Below are 18,415 nucleotides of genomic sequence, written 5' to 3'. Positions count from 1 at the left end.
GTGCCGAGTGTGACTGCAGCAGAATGACTCACACTGTTGCTATGGAAACCTAAAGACACGCACTCTCTCTCTATATTGTGCGATTTCAGCTGCTGGCTAAAGGGGGGGGGGGGGGGGGGGGGGGAATGTAAGGTGTTGTTTCTTTTGTTTTTTTCAGAAATCATTGCGAGGAATGGGGGTTGTAGAGAGCATAAAAGCCTCTCTCTCTCTCTCTCTCTCTTTATATATATACATATATATAAATAAAGCAAAAGGTAAAAAACAAAGCCAAAATACTCTCCTCCAACCACACCTCTCTCCCTCTTTCTCTCTCTCTCTCTCTCAGCACTGCAGTATGAAACCCAGCGGCTCCTCCACATAGTGGCCTGGTGTGTGTGGGTGTCGAGTAAAATCCATGTCGGATGAAGTCTGGCCTCCCACCACCAAAACCAGATCCCCCATAGTCAGGATGGTCCCGGTTGTCCACGCGGCATGTTCTACTTGTCATGTGTAACAACCTGTAGTTAGCAATTAAACTGCAAATACCACGGAGCAGTGATTCCCAGTGGTGGAAACGTACTGCGCTCCAGTACTGGAATACTTCAGGTTAATTATTCCCAATATGAATAGACTTTTTACTGGTTGTGGATTTTGATTGTGGCTTGTTGCCGGTTAAGCTTTCCACTTTTCCGGAGTCCTCCTCTATTAGAAATGAATATATGAAACATCATTTCACAGCACACGACACACAGAAACAGATCAGTAGACGACTGGAGATCCAAAAGGGATTTGAGCGTTGCTCATGTTTTGAGTGATAATGGTAAAGTGTAAAGATAAAAAAAAATTTAAAAAAAACACATCATATATTAAAGGAATCTCTCCCAAAACCCAGCAAGAAAAAAAAAAAAAAATGTTCTTGGAAAAATATATATATTCAAATTCCTCCTCCATAAAAGAGGCAAACCGGTCAATTATAAATGAGATTAATCCAACATTCAAATTCTTAAGATTTGTAATTCTTGAGGGGAATAACTTTTGGGTTTTGGTGTTGATGAGAGTGCAAAGCGAGCCAGCTGGTGTTTCAATGTCATCAAAACATACAGTTTAGTCATATTTTGGCTAACCTCTCAGAAAACAACCCGAAAATGATTTAATATTCATTCTGTCGCGGTGGAGTTGTGAGCACACACACACACACACACACACACACACACACAGCTGCGGGCGAAGAAGTAAGTAAGGTGAGAAACAGGCGAACCAGCTAAATAAAAGTGACATACTTTCTTTTTGAATGTGCGATGGCTCTAATTTATGCCAATGTGAAGAAGGGTCCATGTGGATTTCACAAGGTAACAGATACACATTTAGAAAAGAGGTGGCAGCACCACTGATTATTTGCGAGAGAGCAGTCAACCCATTCATGTTGTAGCTCTAGAGGTTTCTGATTATTATTTGCCTTTGTGGTAATTCTGCCTATTTAAACCGACAAAAGATGATTCCAGATCTCTTTGGATTCAATGTCAGGAAACACGAGTATAGTGAGGAATGTATTATTAGTGTTTTAGTTTACTTTCTGGGACACTGTCGTTACTTCAAATTCGTCTTTTCTTCATGTCGTTTCATTTGAATAGACATTAAAGCACATATTGCACGACCAGGTGCGTTTTCTACTGTTAAATCGTCTTTTGAGTTGCAATGTTGTTGGGAAGTATAGTGATATTAGTAACTGGAGATTATTATATAATCATAATATATATATATATATATATCAGTGATAATAATCATTAGTAGTAATATATCAATATTAATAATAATCTGTATTAATAAAGTTGTAGATTGTACAGTACAGTAATAAAATGCAGTAGAAATAGATCAAATTACTTCTACAATTACAATAAGATGCAGTATAAATGTACTAAATGGCTGCGTTGTGGTGTTATAGTATAGATCTATCAACTGGAAACTGCAGTAAAGTACAATTACAGTAGTTAACTGTAAATCTACTTTTGTGTTACCTAACTGTACACATGGTGTGACGGGGTCTTTTTTTTATTTTGTATTAATCCTTTAAGGGAATGCTTCAATACAAATATAGGATGCTCTTTCTCTTTCTTCTCCTTTTTCTGACCTCCTCTAATAATTCCCTAAATTGCGTTAAAATAATATGCGTCCTCACTTCAAATTGGTAAAAAAAAAAGGAAGTGATCTAATTTCCCACCACACATATACTTCAGTCTGACATTCTTAACCCAGCATTAATTGGCAATAGAAAATGAATCGGGACGCTCCGCTCCGCAGAAGGGAGGACACACAAAACACAGAAGTAAGGGCAGAGAAGAGTGATGGCCCTCGTCTCTAATTTAATTGGGTCCTGTGTGGACGCAGTCACAGTTCCATGCAGCTCATTAAGCTCCACTATGGAAAAATAAATGTTCCAATTCAAAGACTAACATAATAAAACAAGATAGGATAATAAATAAACTGTCGTGATTTCCCCCGAGGAGACGAATGTCTGACTCCGGGAAGAAGTAGGTCGCAGTGCAGTCAGACAAACATGTAATAACGGGGAATAAGAAAAAGATTATTCTCTTTAATTTCCTGCCAGCCGCTCCCGACGCTGACGGAGCCGGTGATTGAGGAGGCTCGTTGGTAAACGGCTCCGAAGAGACACTTGGGGGGGGCGGCGGGGGGCTTTGTCACCGGGCTCGAGTCACCGGGAAGTCACCCTAGGAAGAGTGGGAGGAGAAGAAGACAAAAAAAGTAGTTTCATAAGAATGAAGAGCTACTTCCCGAAGGTGCTCGTGTAGTCGGCGAGGTGATTTCATATCGAATTAAATCAGAATTGTGACGTCGTCGCGTTGAATCTTACACAAACTATGCAAAAGATAATAAGAACGTTCATCGTGCATTATTTCTGATTCCGCATTCATGATTAATCAAGCCATTTGTGTGTGTATATGAATGTCTGCATGTGTGTGTGTGTGTGTGTTGCTGGAGTGCTGACACCATGCTGGATTTAGCCAAAACAAGAGCCAAAGACATATTGAGTGCTGCTAGCACCTTCTGTTAGTCAGCCTGTAAATCCCTCTTCGGGCCGTGGCGGCTGACACAGCCACAGTGTCGTCCTGAGCACTCGCTCGGAAAGCAGAGCTCCACCTTACCGAGTACGCTTCACATTTAAAAGTTGTTTTGAGAATGAACGCTTTCTCAAACTACGCGGGCCGGTCTCATCCAGCGTTCGAAGCTATGCGCGCAGAAAAAAAAACGACGCGCAGTAGATCGTAGATATGCCACGAAGATTATTTTATCCACGCAACCGTGTACGAGGAAGTATGAAGGCCGCAGGAGTCCACAGGGGGCGGGCAGTGATGGAGGCGAATGGGTCCAACGATGTTCAGCCACAAGGCCGCTGTTTGGTTTGGGTGATTTATTTGTCATGTGACCTGCGTACTTCAGTGACGACACTTCCGTAGTTATTTTAAGCCGAACTTCCAAAGCAGGTTTACTTTTTTATTTTCTTCTTGATTGTTTTATTTTCTTAAATGTAATATGTTCTGCTCCACTATTTTATTGTATTGTATATATTGAAAAATGTTTCATACTTAATATTTTCATGTTTACTTTGTAACTTTGCTTGCTGCTGCTACAAACAAATCTCCCCCTGGGGATGAATAAAGTATCTATCACCGACCAACATACCTACGACCTACTTACCTACCTACCTATCTATCACAGACCAACCTATCTATCTACTTACCTACCTACCTATCTATCACAGACCAACCTATCTATCTACTTACCTACCTACCTATCTATCATCAACCAACCAACCTACCTATCTACCTACTTACCTTTCTATCTATCTACCTACCTTTCTATATATCTATCTACCTACCTTTCTATCTATCTATCTACATACCTTTCTATCTATTTATCTATCTATCTTTCTATCTATCTATCTATCTACCTACCTTTCTATCTATCTATCTACCTACCTTTCTATCTATCTATCTACCTACCTTTCTATCTATCTATCTACCTACCTTTCTTTCTATCTATCTATCTATCTATCTATCTATCTATCTATCTAACTATCTAATTACCTTTCTATCTATCTATCTACATACCTTTCTATCTATCTATCTTTCTATCTATCTATCTACCTACCTTTCTATCTATCTATCTACCTACCTTTCTATCTATCTATCTACCTACCTTTCTATCTATCTATCTATCTATCTATCTATCTATCTATCTAACTATCTATCTATCTATCTATCAATCTATCTATCTGCCCATCTATCTATCTATCTATCTATCTATCTAATTCATTTTAGGTTTAGGCAACAACGCCACTTTGTTTGGCTTAGGAAAATATTGTGGTTTTGGGTTAAAATACGTCTGTTTGTTACCTAACTGGCGTTAGTTAAGTGTGGAAGTTACACAACAAAACTTAAGGTGCAACGTTACACGAGACACACACAGCGGTCCGCTGGGTGAAAGTCCTGTGTTTGTTTGAGTCATCCTTCTCTCTCTGTATAACACGTCAGGAGCTCGGAGGGTCTCCACTAATGACACATTTGGGTTCACGTGTAAGTTAGTTGAAAGCCCGATGCGCTAAAGACGCTGAAGGACGTCACGGAGCACCGACCAAGCCTCGCCGTTTGGCGGGTTGGGAGTGAGAACAGAACACGATCACATTTGAACTATAAGTGATATTTCGTTTTGCAGCCCGTATGATGGTGGCCATTCTGCCACAAATGCATTACTCCCTCTTGTTGGTTCTAATGGTGAGTGCTCGCGAGAGGTCGCCGTATAGTAAAGGAAGAGGCAGACAAACCCAAAAAGCGGAAGTTGCGCAACGCGAATCAGATCCTCATTACCAGGCTGTTTGTCAAGCGTGCACCTGTACCAACCCCCGTGTGATGGAGGGCCTCATCACACGGGGCCAGAAAAGCTGTTTCCGTACAGGACAACAGCTGGCTCCATCAAAGGAAAGGAAGGTACAGAGGGGTCGAGGAAGGCTGTTGTGTGTGTGTGTGTGTGTGTGTGTGTGTTTGTGACAGCTGAGTGAAAGATAAATGAGAATGAATGTGAGTGTTAGGAGAGACACACTCACTTAATTTGTCACACTTAAAATGTATATTTTTTTGGCACAAACAACAGATCCACCCAGTCGCCCTTGATGTTGGCGTTAATATTTTAATACATCCCATTGCCTTGTAATTTGCTCCCACATATTCAGTCAGCACTCGTGTTTTACATGTTTAAGATATTCTAAATCGCTGTAGTACAAAGTGGCTCAAAGGGAATTCTTCTTTATTTGCTTGTGTGAGCGTCCGAGCAATCCGGAGTATATGAATCATTGTAAATCACGAATGTTGATGATGCATGAATGACATTACGACAAAGCCGAGGTGTTGCACCAAAATAGATTTCAAAATGCAATAACTGGTTTAGTTAATAATTTACCGGGGCTGTTTATGTTCAGTCACATGCTGGAAATGGCATGCTGTGCCGAGCCCCTCCTTCTGCCCTTATCCTCTCATCGCTCTCCGGGGGCTCGGCCTTATGTAGCGCCACACATGCCCTGGGGGGGGGGCGAATGACATCATTCTCCCCGGAGACAAGCTCATCCTCGTCCTCCTCTTCCTCGCCAAACATCCGAAAGGAAAAAGGACCGAACACAAAAAAATATATAATATTTGACACGCTTGTATTTTCACTCTTTCCGCGCGGCTAAATTGTCTCCACGCAACTCAGGAATAAAGTGTCATCCTGACATATAATATATTTTTAATCAAGAACACGGCAACAGGGACAAAAACAACACGTCAACCCTCTGACAGCTTGTTAGCGGATAAGAAAAAAAAACCACGGATCTACAAAGGACATTCTGACAAAGATGTGTGTGTGTGTGTGTGTGTGTGTTGTGTTGTGTTGTGTAGGGGGTCGTGACTAGTGTCATCTCATTATGGAGCGTGCCCTTTGTCTTTCACACATTTTAATCAGTCCACTCATGACACACACACACACACACACACACACACACAGTAATTGAGCTTCTCGTCTTACGTACTTGTGTGCTGGTGGAAACAGTCGGCGTCCATTCAGATTCTCCCTCCCGACTAAAATGAATATTAACTTTGTCATTCATGAATATCAAAATAGATTTTAAGTTCAGAGTACACGTGGAGTGGCGCCATTAGCGACCTCAATTTCCTGAATCAAAAGGACGACATTCTGTGGAAACTTTTCAGAGTGGATATGTAAATGTGAGCGGATGGACAGCGAGTCCATTTTAGATTAAACTCGGATGTCTGACAATAATTGATATTGCTAAAAAAAAAAATGTTAAGTGTCAAATGAATTACACTCAGAGAGGTGTGTAGGTCCACAGGTGTAACCATAACTGTACAAAATCATGATTTTATGATTATTTACACATAGTACATACATATATAATATCATACAGTATGTGTATTATTGACATATCAATATTACATGTTTTTAATATCATGGTTGTCGTCAATACAGGTATATTGCAACGTCCCTACTTAATTCACAGAATTATGACTTTAAACCAGAGACGTTCTGATTTAATTGTTTTCCATTCAAATACCTGAACTTGTGTATTGACTGATGTGAGTTAAAAAGTAATAACTCCCTCTCTAATATCTATTTCATATTGCTGTGAAAAGTTCTCCCTCAAACAACTACTCTTATTCGAGTTTCTCAAGATTACAATACCACGGTAACACGGAAACGTTATAACATTACCTGTGCCGAATACTAATTTAGGGCACGAACGCATCATAATGTAACGCAATGCAACCTCCGTACGTTAGCGGTTAGCTCGTTTATTTAGCCAAGCAGGACTGTGCCGCCGGCTAACGTAATAACTCGGAAAAACCCAACCGAGTGTTGCCAAGCGTGATATTGGATCAATGCGTAGACTCTGATACGCCATCAGAGGTATCCGAACAACTATATTTTTTATTTAATTTCACACGTGGTCCTCGTGCTCTTCCGCAGCTACACACGTGAGGTTTTTGTGACTAAACACATGAACCCACTACGTGATACAACAACAACAAAAATTGAAAAAAAAGAAGTTACATAAAGAACCAGCTTGGCTTTCAGCGAGGCTCAAAGGACCTTCAGCCAAAAGGAGCCGGGAGAGTTTTTAATAGATCGTTTCACAACGGTTGTATTCACCGTCGCCCGTAATGCTCCATGTGTCGTCAGGAGGCGGCTTTCTCCTCTACGCATCGCACCGGGGAAACTAAAATGGCCCACATGTCCTTCCTATTGCCAGAAATATTGAATAGAGCAGCAGCGCCGGCGCTACACGTGTCCTCTCTGTGAGAGCGGTGAGTAACGTTTTGGAGATGGAGGGGTGAAGAAGACCTTTTTTGTACAAGTGATGCCAGCTGAGCTACAGGGGCAACGAGGTGGTAGCGGTGAGTGACAGTGTCTGTGTGTGTGTGTGTGTGTGTGTGTGTGTGCGCGGAGAGAGCTTTTTTATAATTGTAAGATTCGTGTTCAAAGCTCCGGGTCCCGTGGCCGCAGGAAATTCAGGATTCGAGTTAAAGTTTAACAATATTTAATGGCAAAGATAATACTCATGTAGCGTTCACGATCGTGGGGCCAGAAAGGAGGAACTCTCCACAGACGGAGTGCAGCTCCCAAGGAGCCACAGACCGGGGCTGTCTCGAGTCTCCAGACCAGTAGAACCATGTCCCCAGAACAAATGCTCGGCTATTAGTATGGTCATGCAAATGAATTCACACCTAAAGGTTAGTTCCATTGGTCAGTTCAAAGGATGCCGCCATTCTACTCGCTACGCCAATTTAGTAAACAGGCGAGGTCAAAGCTCACTCTTCCGGTCAAGGACAGGAAGTTCCCCTTCACAATAAAAGCCTATTATCCTGCCTTCCGAATAAAAGCAACACATTAGGTTTCAATCGGCATCCATTTTAACTATTGTCTAAACAATAAAACATTCATTCATTCCCATGCATCATACAGTTAATCATTACATTTGTCATTAAAACAGAATAATAAAACAGTGATCCTCTCTTATGTTTCACAATACATTCCTCCAGAATATTCCTCATAATATCCCAAATTAATTATCATATCTTTCTTTATGTATTAATTTAAAACATAAACTTCTTTTATCTACATGTGCAAATACATATAAAATCCACTACAACCTAACATAACCTAACTGCATGAAGTAGTATGTGTGTATGCGTGGGCAGAAGTGTGGAAGGTGTGAGTGTAGTGAAGAGAGTGTGATGCGTGGGAGGTGTGTCTGTGTGTGTGCGTGTGTGTGTGTGTGTGTGTCTGTGTGTGTGTGTGTGTGTGTGTATGCTTTTCATGGACTGGAGGTAGAGACGCACACATCCTGGATCATATTGCTTTCCGTGCGCTCTTGTCACATGTTTCAGGTCCACGTCTGTTTGACCTGTTATATCGTCCGCGCTTCATTCCTTCCCCGGTAATCGTCAGCCTCCATTATTTACAGAAATGAGGGGTTTTTTTCTTCCTTTTTTTTTTCGTAATTTTTTCTCCTGCGACGAAGAGCTCTCCTGCCCACTCCCATTCTCCAACGTTAAACAGCTCATCTTACTCCGCCACCTCCACCACTGCAGTTACATAAAGAAAACATTAAAAGGACGGCAATTACCTGTGACTTTCAACAAGTTCAACGACACGCTGTGCCGAGGATTTTGAAGTTTAGAGGTTTATGAAAATCTGGTTCAATGAGCACTTAAGAAACTGGGTTTGGATTGAATTTTTAGGAGGCAAATCCAAATTTAATTTAATGAAAAAAGAAATAATAATCTGTATATCTTCTATAAACTTCCGAAACGATGCCAACTAAATAAAAAAAAAAAGAAAATCCAAAAACAAATACAGCAACCGATGCTACGCTTAACATGTTGGCCTTCGCACGCCAAGCATGCTAACGTTCGTTGATTGTTTACTTTTGCAGGTATACACCCAATAATTATGAACAATGTGTAAGTTTTACCTCCCGGAGGCCGCTAGAGGATCCCAAAAGTAAAATGTTTGTATCGAAACGTAACGTCTAGCAATTTGTGATATCGCGATCTCGAACCTTTGATATTCCGTTATGCTCGTAATATGTGGAGTAAAAATTTCCCCCCCGAAATTCTACCGACCATATTTCGCCAAACACGGAGATCACGTTAGATCACGTTAGTCGAAATTGACATCTTGGGAATTCGATGATGTTTTTTTTTCTTTCTTTCTTCTTCCTAATAAAGAGGTTTTTGGGGTTTTCTTCACACGCTTATAGTTTTCTGCCTCTTTCCCTGTCAAACATTTTGGAGGCTGTGACGGGGAATTAAAAATGAAAGGTGTTGACGGCAGTTTGTTTGCAAATTCAGAAAAAACTATTCGCACCAGAGCAAGAGGTCTTTTGCCATCGTTACATCTTCTATAATAGTATTTATAATATGAGATAAGAGATATTATTTGATAGAATATTTGGATGTTATTCAGAGCCTTCGACAGACTAACTAACTGACCAAAGAACACCCTCTAGACCTCCCCCAGTACCTCCAATAGAGTTATATATACATATATAAAATACCTACTATAATATATCACCCACGTGAGGACCCCGATGTGTTACGGGCTCTTACTTTCCTCCGAGTGCTGTCGAGCATCAATAAGGATTCTTTCCTGCAGCAACCGTAACGCCGGCTTCTGGAGCCCGATGAGCGTATTCCACTTCAGGAGGTGAGGAGCCTGCTCATTAATACTGCATCGACTCACTGTAAGTCGACACTAATGTTCATATTCACACCGAGTCGGGTCTTTAACTCTAAAAGATCCTATCTGGCCTTTCTGCATATTTAAATATGTATAAAGGCCAGTCAGTCTTTTTTTTTCTTTCTTTTTCTTTCAGCTACCATTTATTCCCATCACCAAGTTGCCTGTTTAGCCCGGCGCCGTCAGGAAGCTGCTACCCATCTACGTGGCAGAGAGATTGATTTAATTCCCTGGAATGACACATTGCTGCCGGGGAGGAAGCCCATTACTCAGCTCGCCTGAAACATGAGGCTGCAACCCTCCCAAAATTTTTTTTTCAAAATCGTGGTGTCGGCCCCCGTGCACACTTGACACGTGCACGTGCCTGTTCATTTATCTGCCAGAATGCAGCGAATCGGAGTCACGTGGCGAGGAAGGAATCAAAGCTTTCCCTCCTCTGTTTTCGGTTTTATTTATCTGTTTTCTGACAGCTTTTCAGGCGCAACGGCCGGGCAACGAGTACGCTTCATGTGTTGCCATGGTAACTGCTGCCAGCATGAGCATCAGCTCTCGTGCAGTCGAGAGTCTTTTAAAGGGCCAGCTCGCAGAGTGAGAGCGAGAGAGAGAGAGATGTTTTATGTGATTAGTCTTACAACAAATATAAAGAATATCTCCTTTAACCCTCACGTTTATTGCTCCCCTGCAGCATAGGAAACAAAGCAAGTCACGGGTGCACTATAACTACATTTGCGTATAAATGTGTATTTATTATGAGCTCTTTGAGTTTGGTATTTTATAAGCCTGAAAAAAAAAAAAAAAAAAGGTCCACGAAGGTGAAAATAAAGGTGTTCTTTTTGACAATCGATAACATTAGACTATAGTTTCATATTTTTGAAACAAAGCAGGCAAGGCATACGCATGATGACGATGATGATGATGATGATGATGATGATGATGGCGATGATGGCGGTGATGGTGACACAAGGCTTGGAAAACAAATATGCTTCAGCATAAGTAAAGAGGCTTTATGCAGATGACGAAACGAAAGCGTGTTTTCACACACACGCGCACGACCAATTGTGTCGCCCTGCAGAAAATCGACCCCCCACCCCCACCAAAAAAACCCCACCTTTTGGCATCTCATCTGAAATGTAATTTACACTCCAGTTTTTTGGGGCACTTTGTCTCCGTGTGAAGGTTGAGCCCAATTGCTGCTTCAGAGGCGAAGAGAATGATTACCCACTCATGCGGCGTGAGATGTGTCGTATCACGAAGCTTCATGTTCCAGCACCCTGGGGGAAAAAAAAGACGCACCCACAGATTTCTGTGTTATTTAAGAACAGACGACAAACATTTTGTTTTCAAATAACTACGATAGCAGTTTTCCATCTGACCCGGTAGTGAATAGCATACGCAGCAGTGGGTGTTTCGAAAGCGATGACATTACCTTTTTACCAGCTGTTGTGTTTTCTATTATTCCTGCAGGGCACTCGAGGGGAAAATGTATTTCATAATGTACCGAAACACATAACTCTGGCGGTACACTCGTGGGAACGTATGTGAGAATGACGCCTTCGCTATAGACCAGGACTGAGGTGAGTGAACTTTGCCTAAGGAAGGATGCTTTGACGCTTCCTTTCCTATCTCCTTCAGCCGAGAGCACATTCTGCTCTCCCAGTGCTGTCGGTGTACTCGCTTCAAAAAGGATGTTCCTGGGAAAAAAAAGAACATATAGCACACGGTGGATTATTTTATTCTCCATTCAAGTGTAGACAAGAAATAGCGGATAAGCGCCTCATATGATGGCCTCTGAAAGTTATTTGGTAACACCTTATTTTAATGTCCTTGTAATAGCGGTTATCAATAGGTAATAAAGCCTTGTAAGATGTTTATTAACACTACGATGGGTTAATTAGACTATATAAAACAGTTACAAGCGCTTATAAGGAGCTTGTGGCTGCCATGAAATGGTAGAAAGTATCAAATAAATGTGTGTTTTTGCGCTTCACTAAAACGTATTTATATGTAATTATTTATTCACATTTTATGAACCTTGACAATGTTGTAGTTGCATAGCTTAAAGTATTAAAGTAGTTATTAATCTTAATAAAGCAACAACAAGGATTAATACATGTTTAACAATAACACAATCGGTAAGTTAGTTAAACTTGTTATGCTTTATGAACAATTATATTAATAACTCACAAACAACAAGTTACTTGTAAGTGCTTATACATGTCTTATAATCTAACAATATACGTGTTATTGATGCTATTTCTAACTAGTTATATAGTAAGATATAATATTAAAAATGTAAACATCTCATGAAGGCCGTATTAAATAAATAACCTTAATATTAAGTGTTTCCAGTTGTTGTTCTCCAGGCTGTCAGTGGTGCTGATTCAAATCTAAAGTTTGTATTTGTTGTCGATCAAATATCAGGCGAAGTGTATTTCAGTCCTTTTCTAGCTAACACACTTTCTCCGTTTCACTTTTATTTCCCTTTTTCGCCTCGTCACATAAGTTTCCACATGCGACCGACGCGCCAGCAATCGGGGGAACAGTTGAATACCAACGAGCCGGGCAGAGTGTGGCAGCTCTAAATGAGGCCCGACAAACACCGAGCGCGTTAAGGAGCTCTCGGGGCTCGACGGGGCAACGTGATGGACGTCGACAGACAGCAGATGGTTGTCGCCGCATCAGTTGGCATCGGACCGACGGCTCGTAGACCGACGCGGCGGCGGAGCGGCGATCGGGACCGAGTTGGGATTCACCAGCGGGGGTTACAAACTTTACGGAGGATTAGATCAGATGAAAAGCCTTTTGAGTCTTTGATTTGATTAACTTGAGGCGAGTGAGGTGGACAAAACTGGTTATTTTACTACATTTCTTCCCGGAAAACTGATATTCTATCGCACAGAATATGAAATCAGATCAGAGTTCAATTCAGGAATCTCTAAACCAGAATGCCAAATAGTGTTTGTTCTCAAGGGGACTCCTAACTGAGTGGAAGGACACGGGATTATCCAAGTAGCAGTAGTGGTCCAAGGAAAGGTGCTTCAATGCTTCCTTCCTTCCTTTAGGACACACTGGAGCATCCTTTATGAAAGCAATGAAAATGTAATAATGCTGTAATTTAAAGCGACTCACCATTCGCCCCCAACTGTCGCATGTTTAATTGTCCATTATGGATAAATTAGTACATTTTGGACATGGAAACTGTACTCGTGTTAAATGTGAAGTTGCTTAATTGTTATCTTTTCCCGGAGGTCCTCGTGAATCCTCCTTCTCCTACAAGGAAAAGTGGTGAGGAAAGGTTACGGGACATGAACAACTGTCACGGCCACATTAAATTACTAGTCCTGTCCTGAAGTCGCAGTCGTGGTCGAATTCTCTAAATGCTAAGGAAAGTTGCTTCAATGCTTCCTTCCTTTCTTCCTTCCTTCCTTCAGGATACACACTGGAGCATCCTGTCACGTCCGGGCAGACACAGGACACAAATGCAGGGTCTTCCAGGTAACGTTGTCCTTATTTGTAAGACTGACTCTCCAAAAGGTCAAAAGGAAAATGCAGGACTATAAAAGATCATCAAACGAAAACAAAGATCACTCCAATCTTGGAGGAAAACAAAAACGCTCCTTAAAAACTGGAGGCACTACGAAAGATTATCTAAACCAAAAATCACTCCGTACGGAGGAAACAAAGAACTATGAAAACTTTAACAAAACACCTGAATCTAAGACACAAAAACTTACAAACTCAAAATCACTCTCTGGGAGGAATCCAATGAAGTTACTACTTCAAAATAAAACAGGAAATGACAAGACAAGAAAACCCAACAAAATAAAACAAACCCAACAACACACATCCTTTATGAAAGCAAGTAAAATGTAATAATCCTGTTCCACAATTCCTCGCGATAGCAACATTTAAAGCGACTCACCATTCGCCCCCAACTGTTGCATGTTTTGGAAGGACAGTAATGGTCAAATTCTCTAAATGCTAAGGAGAGGCGCTTCCTTCCTTCCTTCCTTCCTTTAGGACACACTGGAGCATCCTTTATGAAAGCAATGAAAATGTAATAATGCCGTAATTTAAAGCGACTCACCATTCGCCCCCAACTGTCGCATGTTTAATTGTCCATTATGGATAAATTAGTACGTTTTGGACATGGAAACTGCTCTTGAATTGTACATCGCTGCGTTTGTCACTTTTACTCCGTGTTAAATATGAAGTTGTTCACGGTGCTTCGAAAATACAGCGGCGATTATTGATAAGAAGCTTCTTTTTTTTTTTTAAACAAATGATGACACGCATGAAACTTTTTCTCAGGAAACATATTTGGAATTTCATGCATCCCCCCCCCCCCCCCCCCCCCCCGCACTCATCAGTCCATCACCGCTTAACAGGATTCTGGAAAGTACCAATAAAACATATTGTAATGAGCATTACCAAAACTATTGACTGAGGCAGTTCCAGTCATCAGCCACGAAACGGCAAATTAGATACTTTCATCTCACCCATATGACAGTAATTTGACACGGACTGTATTTGTTGTCCAATATGTTGACTACATGGACGTGAATACCTCTTTCTTTCTTACACAATAACTTGACTTTCAACCCGAGAAACCCTCCCGGAGACGACACGTGTGTATTTCATCATATTGTAGACCTAGTTGCGAAGTCCGGACACTCCAGGGTCGTGAAAGTCGAATTTCAAGTTGAATAAAAAAAACCTCGAGAGCTTGTGCAAGTCTTCATGAGTGCAGGAGGAGGTGTTACATGGGGGGGGGGGGGGGCAAAGGGGGGGGGGGGGGCTCAAGAGAGCGGAAGAAGGTGACAGGGTGTGTGTGTGTGTGTGTGTGAAGAGGAAGGTGATGATGGAGGGGCTGCTGTTTGCATGGAGCGGCGCGTGCGTCGACATTCACCTTCCCCATTACTGAACCGCTGGAGGGACTTCACATGGCCGACGCGTAACACAGGAAGGAAGCGGGGAAGAGGAGGGTGAGGGTTGGAGGAGGAAAGTTGTGTGCAGAGGGACTGGGGGGGGGGGGGGGTGTATTCTATCCGGCCTCGCCACTTTTCCTACCCTCATTGCCGGTTCAATCAGTAACACACATTAGGAGTAAATTGAGTGGATAGAAGATGCAGCTGCTTTCAGGCAGGCCGGGGTCAGACGGAGCAACTAGCCGCGTGACGTACTCAGCAGCACCACGACTCCAGGAGGACGGGTTGCAATAATAAAAGCGCTTTCTTTCACGCTCTGCGCAAATATATTGACTTCATACCGTCCATCAGTCAAGAGCGCAGCCTGTTTACCTGCGAAAATGAAGGACACGCTTCACAGAGCCGTGGGCAAAACTGATGAGTGTCTTCAAAGAAATATATAGACACGAGCAATACGTGACCAAACAGGAGACACTTCGAATGCGTCACCTTGAAAACAACGCGTTGTTGTGACTCTGCAACCAAAAGAAGAAGAAGAAGAAGAAGAAGAAGCAAACATGTGACTTATCCTCAAGGTCTTATGGTCGTGCTGTAACATGGCAGCTGTCACTCCTCGGGGGCACTGGGTCAGACATCTAGAAGACGACAGATGTATCATTGAGATAACGAGTGCAAATTACATTTAGGACCGCGTACAACATGCCCAAACATAAAGGCTAAATGCCTTTTTATTAAGTGGGGACAGATTGTGATTTATGGAGTCTGCAGAGATGAGCAAACATCTCTGCTGAAGGAAGGACGGGAGAGTGAGGGACGGACAAGGGGCGCCCTCACCTGGTCATCTTGGTGCATTGCAGTTGCAGCCACACAGCATTGTGATGCAGCATGCAGCAGCTTCATTGCTATGATGCTACATGTGGTTAAGTGTAAGGGCATATGTCTCTTAAACACTGCACCACAAACTTGATTGAGTATAATGCAACAGTTTTTTTTTGTTATACCTTAATTGTTAACTAACAATAAGATGCATTGTGCCATAATTATTAGCCAAACTACCGTTAGCTAACCTTATTAGTCACAGTCCTAGCATGGGTTTTAGCTAGCTAACCGGATAATGTCGCTAATGTTAGCCAACGGTTTTATTACCAGTTGAGGACAAAGAAAAAATTAATGGGGGTAGGTTCATGCAAAACCTCCGTTAAATGTACTACAAAGAGCTTTTAACTTGTTATGCAACGGCCTCTATTTAATTCTGGTGATTTACAAACGAGACCATCAGTGATTGGCTGATTGGCTATTTCTATGTAGTAATTCTTAAAGTGTGCAAGTTTTAGTGGATTACCGGCATGCGTAGTAAGTACCTCTTAAAAGCCAAAGTCATGACTGCATAAAAGCAGAATCAATACTTTGGCTTTGGTGTGTGCAGTTTCATGTTGTATTGCATTTTATATTATGTCACACAATATATATATATATATATATATATATATATATATATATATATATATATATATATATATATATATATATATTGGCGGCCTGTCCAGGGTGTCCCCTGCCTTCGCCCTATATCAGCTGGGATAGGCTCCAGCGCCCCCGCGACCCTAATGAGGATAAGCGGTATTGAAAATGGATGGATGGATGGATATATTATATAAATTAGAATTGACAAACCCATCTCTGCTTTTCAGCCTGCAAACTTCCACCACTAGATGGCAGTGACGTTTTTGCCTTTTTTCTTGTTTTTAAACAGAAAAAATAAATGTGCAGTCTTGACAAACTGAGCTCCACACCTGCCCGGGTGCAGATGCACTTCTCTCTATTTTCACATTCGACACAGTTCTCCACGGGCTTCTTTTTTAATTTCATGCTACCCCCTCAGAGCCCCGGCCACTTGAAAGAAACCAATATTTCCCAAAGATGGGACGCAGCGAGCTGCACTCTTGGTAAAAGTCGTACATTGGAGGGTGCTCCAAAGTCCCCGGCATGCTGTATTCATTTGTACGGCTCGGCAGCGGATGATCCAAACCATATGAGGGGCTGAGTGGATCTGCAGAGACCCGGTGAAGAGCAAGGCCACCCACAGCCATCGTTTCGCCGCTCTCTTTTGGTCTCGCCTCCCCTCCGAGGTCAGACGGCATTCCTTCGGTGCCCTGGGGATCTCTCCGCCGAAAGGAGGCAACATCATTCACAAAGACGCAGACACTACCAACATATGCTACCTTCATTTCTCCTCCTGCAACGATCAAACGGGAACATTAAATGGTTTTTTTTTTTTTTTAAACCCTGGTGACAGACTGATGGGCAGACTCTCATTACTTTGGAGAGGAGAGGAGCAGATGTTCTTATCAAACATGATGCTGAGGCAGATTAGCCTCTAGTTGTGTGTTTTTATAAAGAGCTCGTGGTGTCTGGTCCGCACATACCGTGTGTGTCTATGTCCACAATATGTTTTCTGTCTCGCTTGCTGTGGTCGTCTGTGTTTGATCGAATGTTCTTAATAAGCTCCGTTGTTGTTGTTGTGTTTATTGAGCTTGATGCATTGCTCAAGGGCAGACCACCTTCACCCCCGCCCCCCCCCCCCTCCCCCCTCTCTCATCTCTCAGTATTATTGTAACCGCAGCTGTAGAGTGAAATATCAGCGTTGACAAACCCAGACAGTCAACTAAACCAGGCGTGACAATGTCTGCGAGACGACTTTATCTATATCCAAGGACTGTCGCTGCGGATTATTATTATTATTATTAGTTTTGCTTCTTGATATTAGTTCGATTTAGCACAATAGGACCCGAAGTTTGTAACCACTTTGTAACAGTTTGTAACCACTTTTTTCCTCTGCATCTTCACGACAAAGGCATCACGTCGCTTCAAAAGATTATTGTCTGGAGCTCGATAATGAGATGAGAAATAAGAACGGCCACGTTTGCCTCCACGACCTCAAACAGTGTGTATGATTCGTAAGCATCATGAATACCTCTTGAGTTATGCCACATTCAAAAAGAGAGACGTGAGACGAAACAGAGCAGAACATCCACCGGACAATTAGGAAAACTGCTACTTTAGGTCACATTCAGAGGTTGTTATGCAATAAAGTGTTTCCCCAGATACCTGAACGGCTAATTCAATCAGTCTACTCTAAAAAAAAGTTGAATACTGCAACAAAAAAAACTAAAACTCCACTCGCACTCACTTTTCTAGGCTCCTAATGATCCCTTAATGAGTCTAATGCGGTGTGAAAATGTCTAGTGAGGTCATGTAAGTGCCCAGCGTCTGGCGCTGTAGGGCACGGATCATTTCCCGACTCTGGAAATTGAGTCAGAGTCAAACTGTGTCCTGCCCTGGCTTATGACTGGCTGAGAGGATCGCCCATCCCAGCAGCATAATTCCATCTGGGCTAAATATTTATACAGAGGGGGAACGACATCACTTATCCACAACACATCCATTCACATGAGAGGGAGAGCTACTTCCAGAGTTGAGTCAGAGCCGGACCGGAGGAACACCACTGCTCCTCGCTGATATTTGCAGAGACGAGCTTTCAGAGAAAAACAAACAAACAAACAAACAACAAAAGTTCACAATGATCTGTTTCATTCCTGTTTTTGGGGTGATTCTCACTTTGCATCAGATCGGGAAGAATCCTGCCAGCGGTGAGTTTTATATTTCTATTTGGAAAAAAAGTGAATCCTCTTGCATTT

At 42.1% G+C, this 18,415-nt stretch overlaps 1 protein-coding gene across 1 annotated transcript in view; it reads left to right on the top strand.

The window, feature by feature from the left end:
- Positions 1 to 18,137: 18,137 nt before the first annotated feature.
- fstl3 (follistatin-like 3 (secreted glycoprotein)) overlaps positions 18,138 to 18,415 on the top strand; it is a 3,220-nt gene continuing 2,942 nt past the window's right edge. The window contains exon 1 of the mRNA XM_034530960.1: positions 18,138 to 18,367. Coding sequence (XP_034386851.1) covers positions 18,298 to 18,367 — 70 coding nt within the window. The 5' untranslated portion in view covers positions 18,138 to 18,297. The remainder of the gene's footprint in view (positions 18,368 to 18,415) is intronic.

This window comes from Cyclopterus lumpus, chromosome 4 (assembly GCF_009769545.1).
Source record: "Cyclopterus lumpus isolate fCycLum1 chromosome 4, fCycLum1.pri, whole genome shotgun sequence".
NCBI lineage: Eukaryota > Metazoa > Chordata > Actinopteri > Perciformes > Cyclopteridae > Cyclopterus > Cyclopterus lumpus.
The sequence above is the reverse complement of the archived record's forward strand: the minus strand, read 5'-3'. Positions and strand labels throughout refer to the sequence as shown.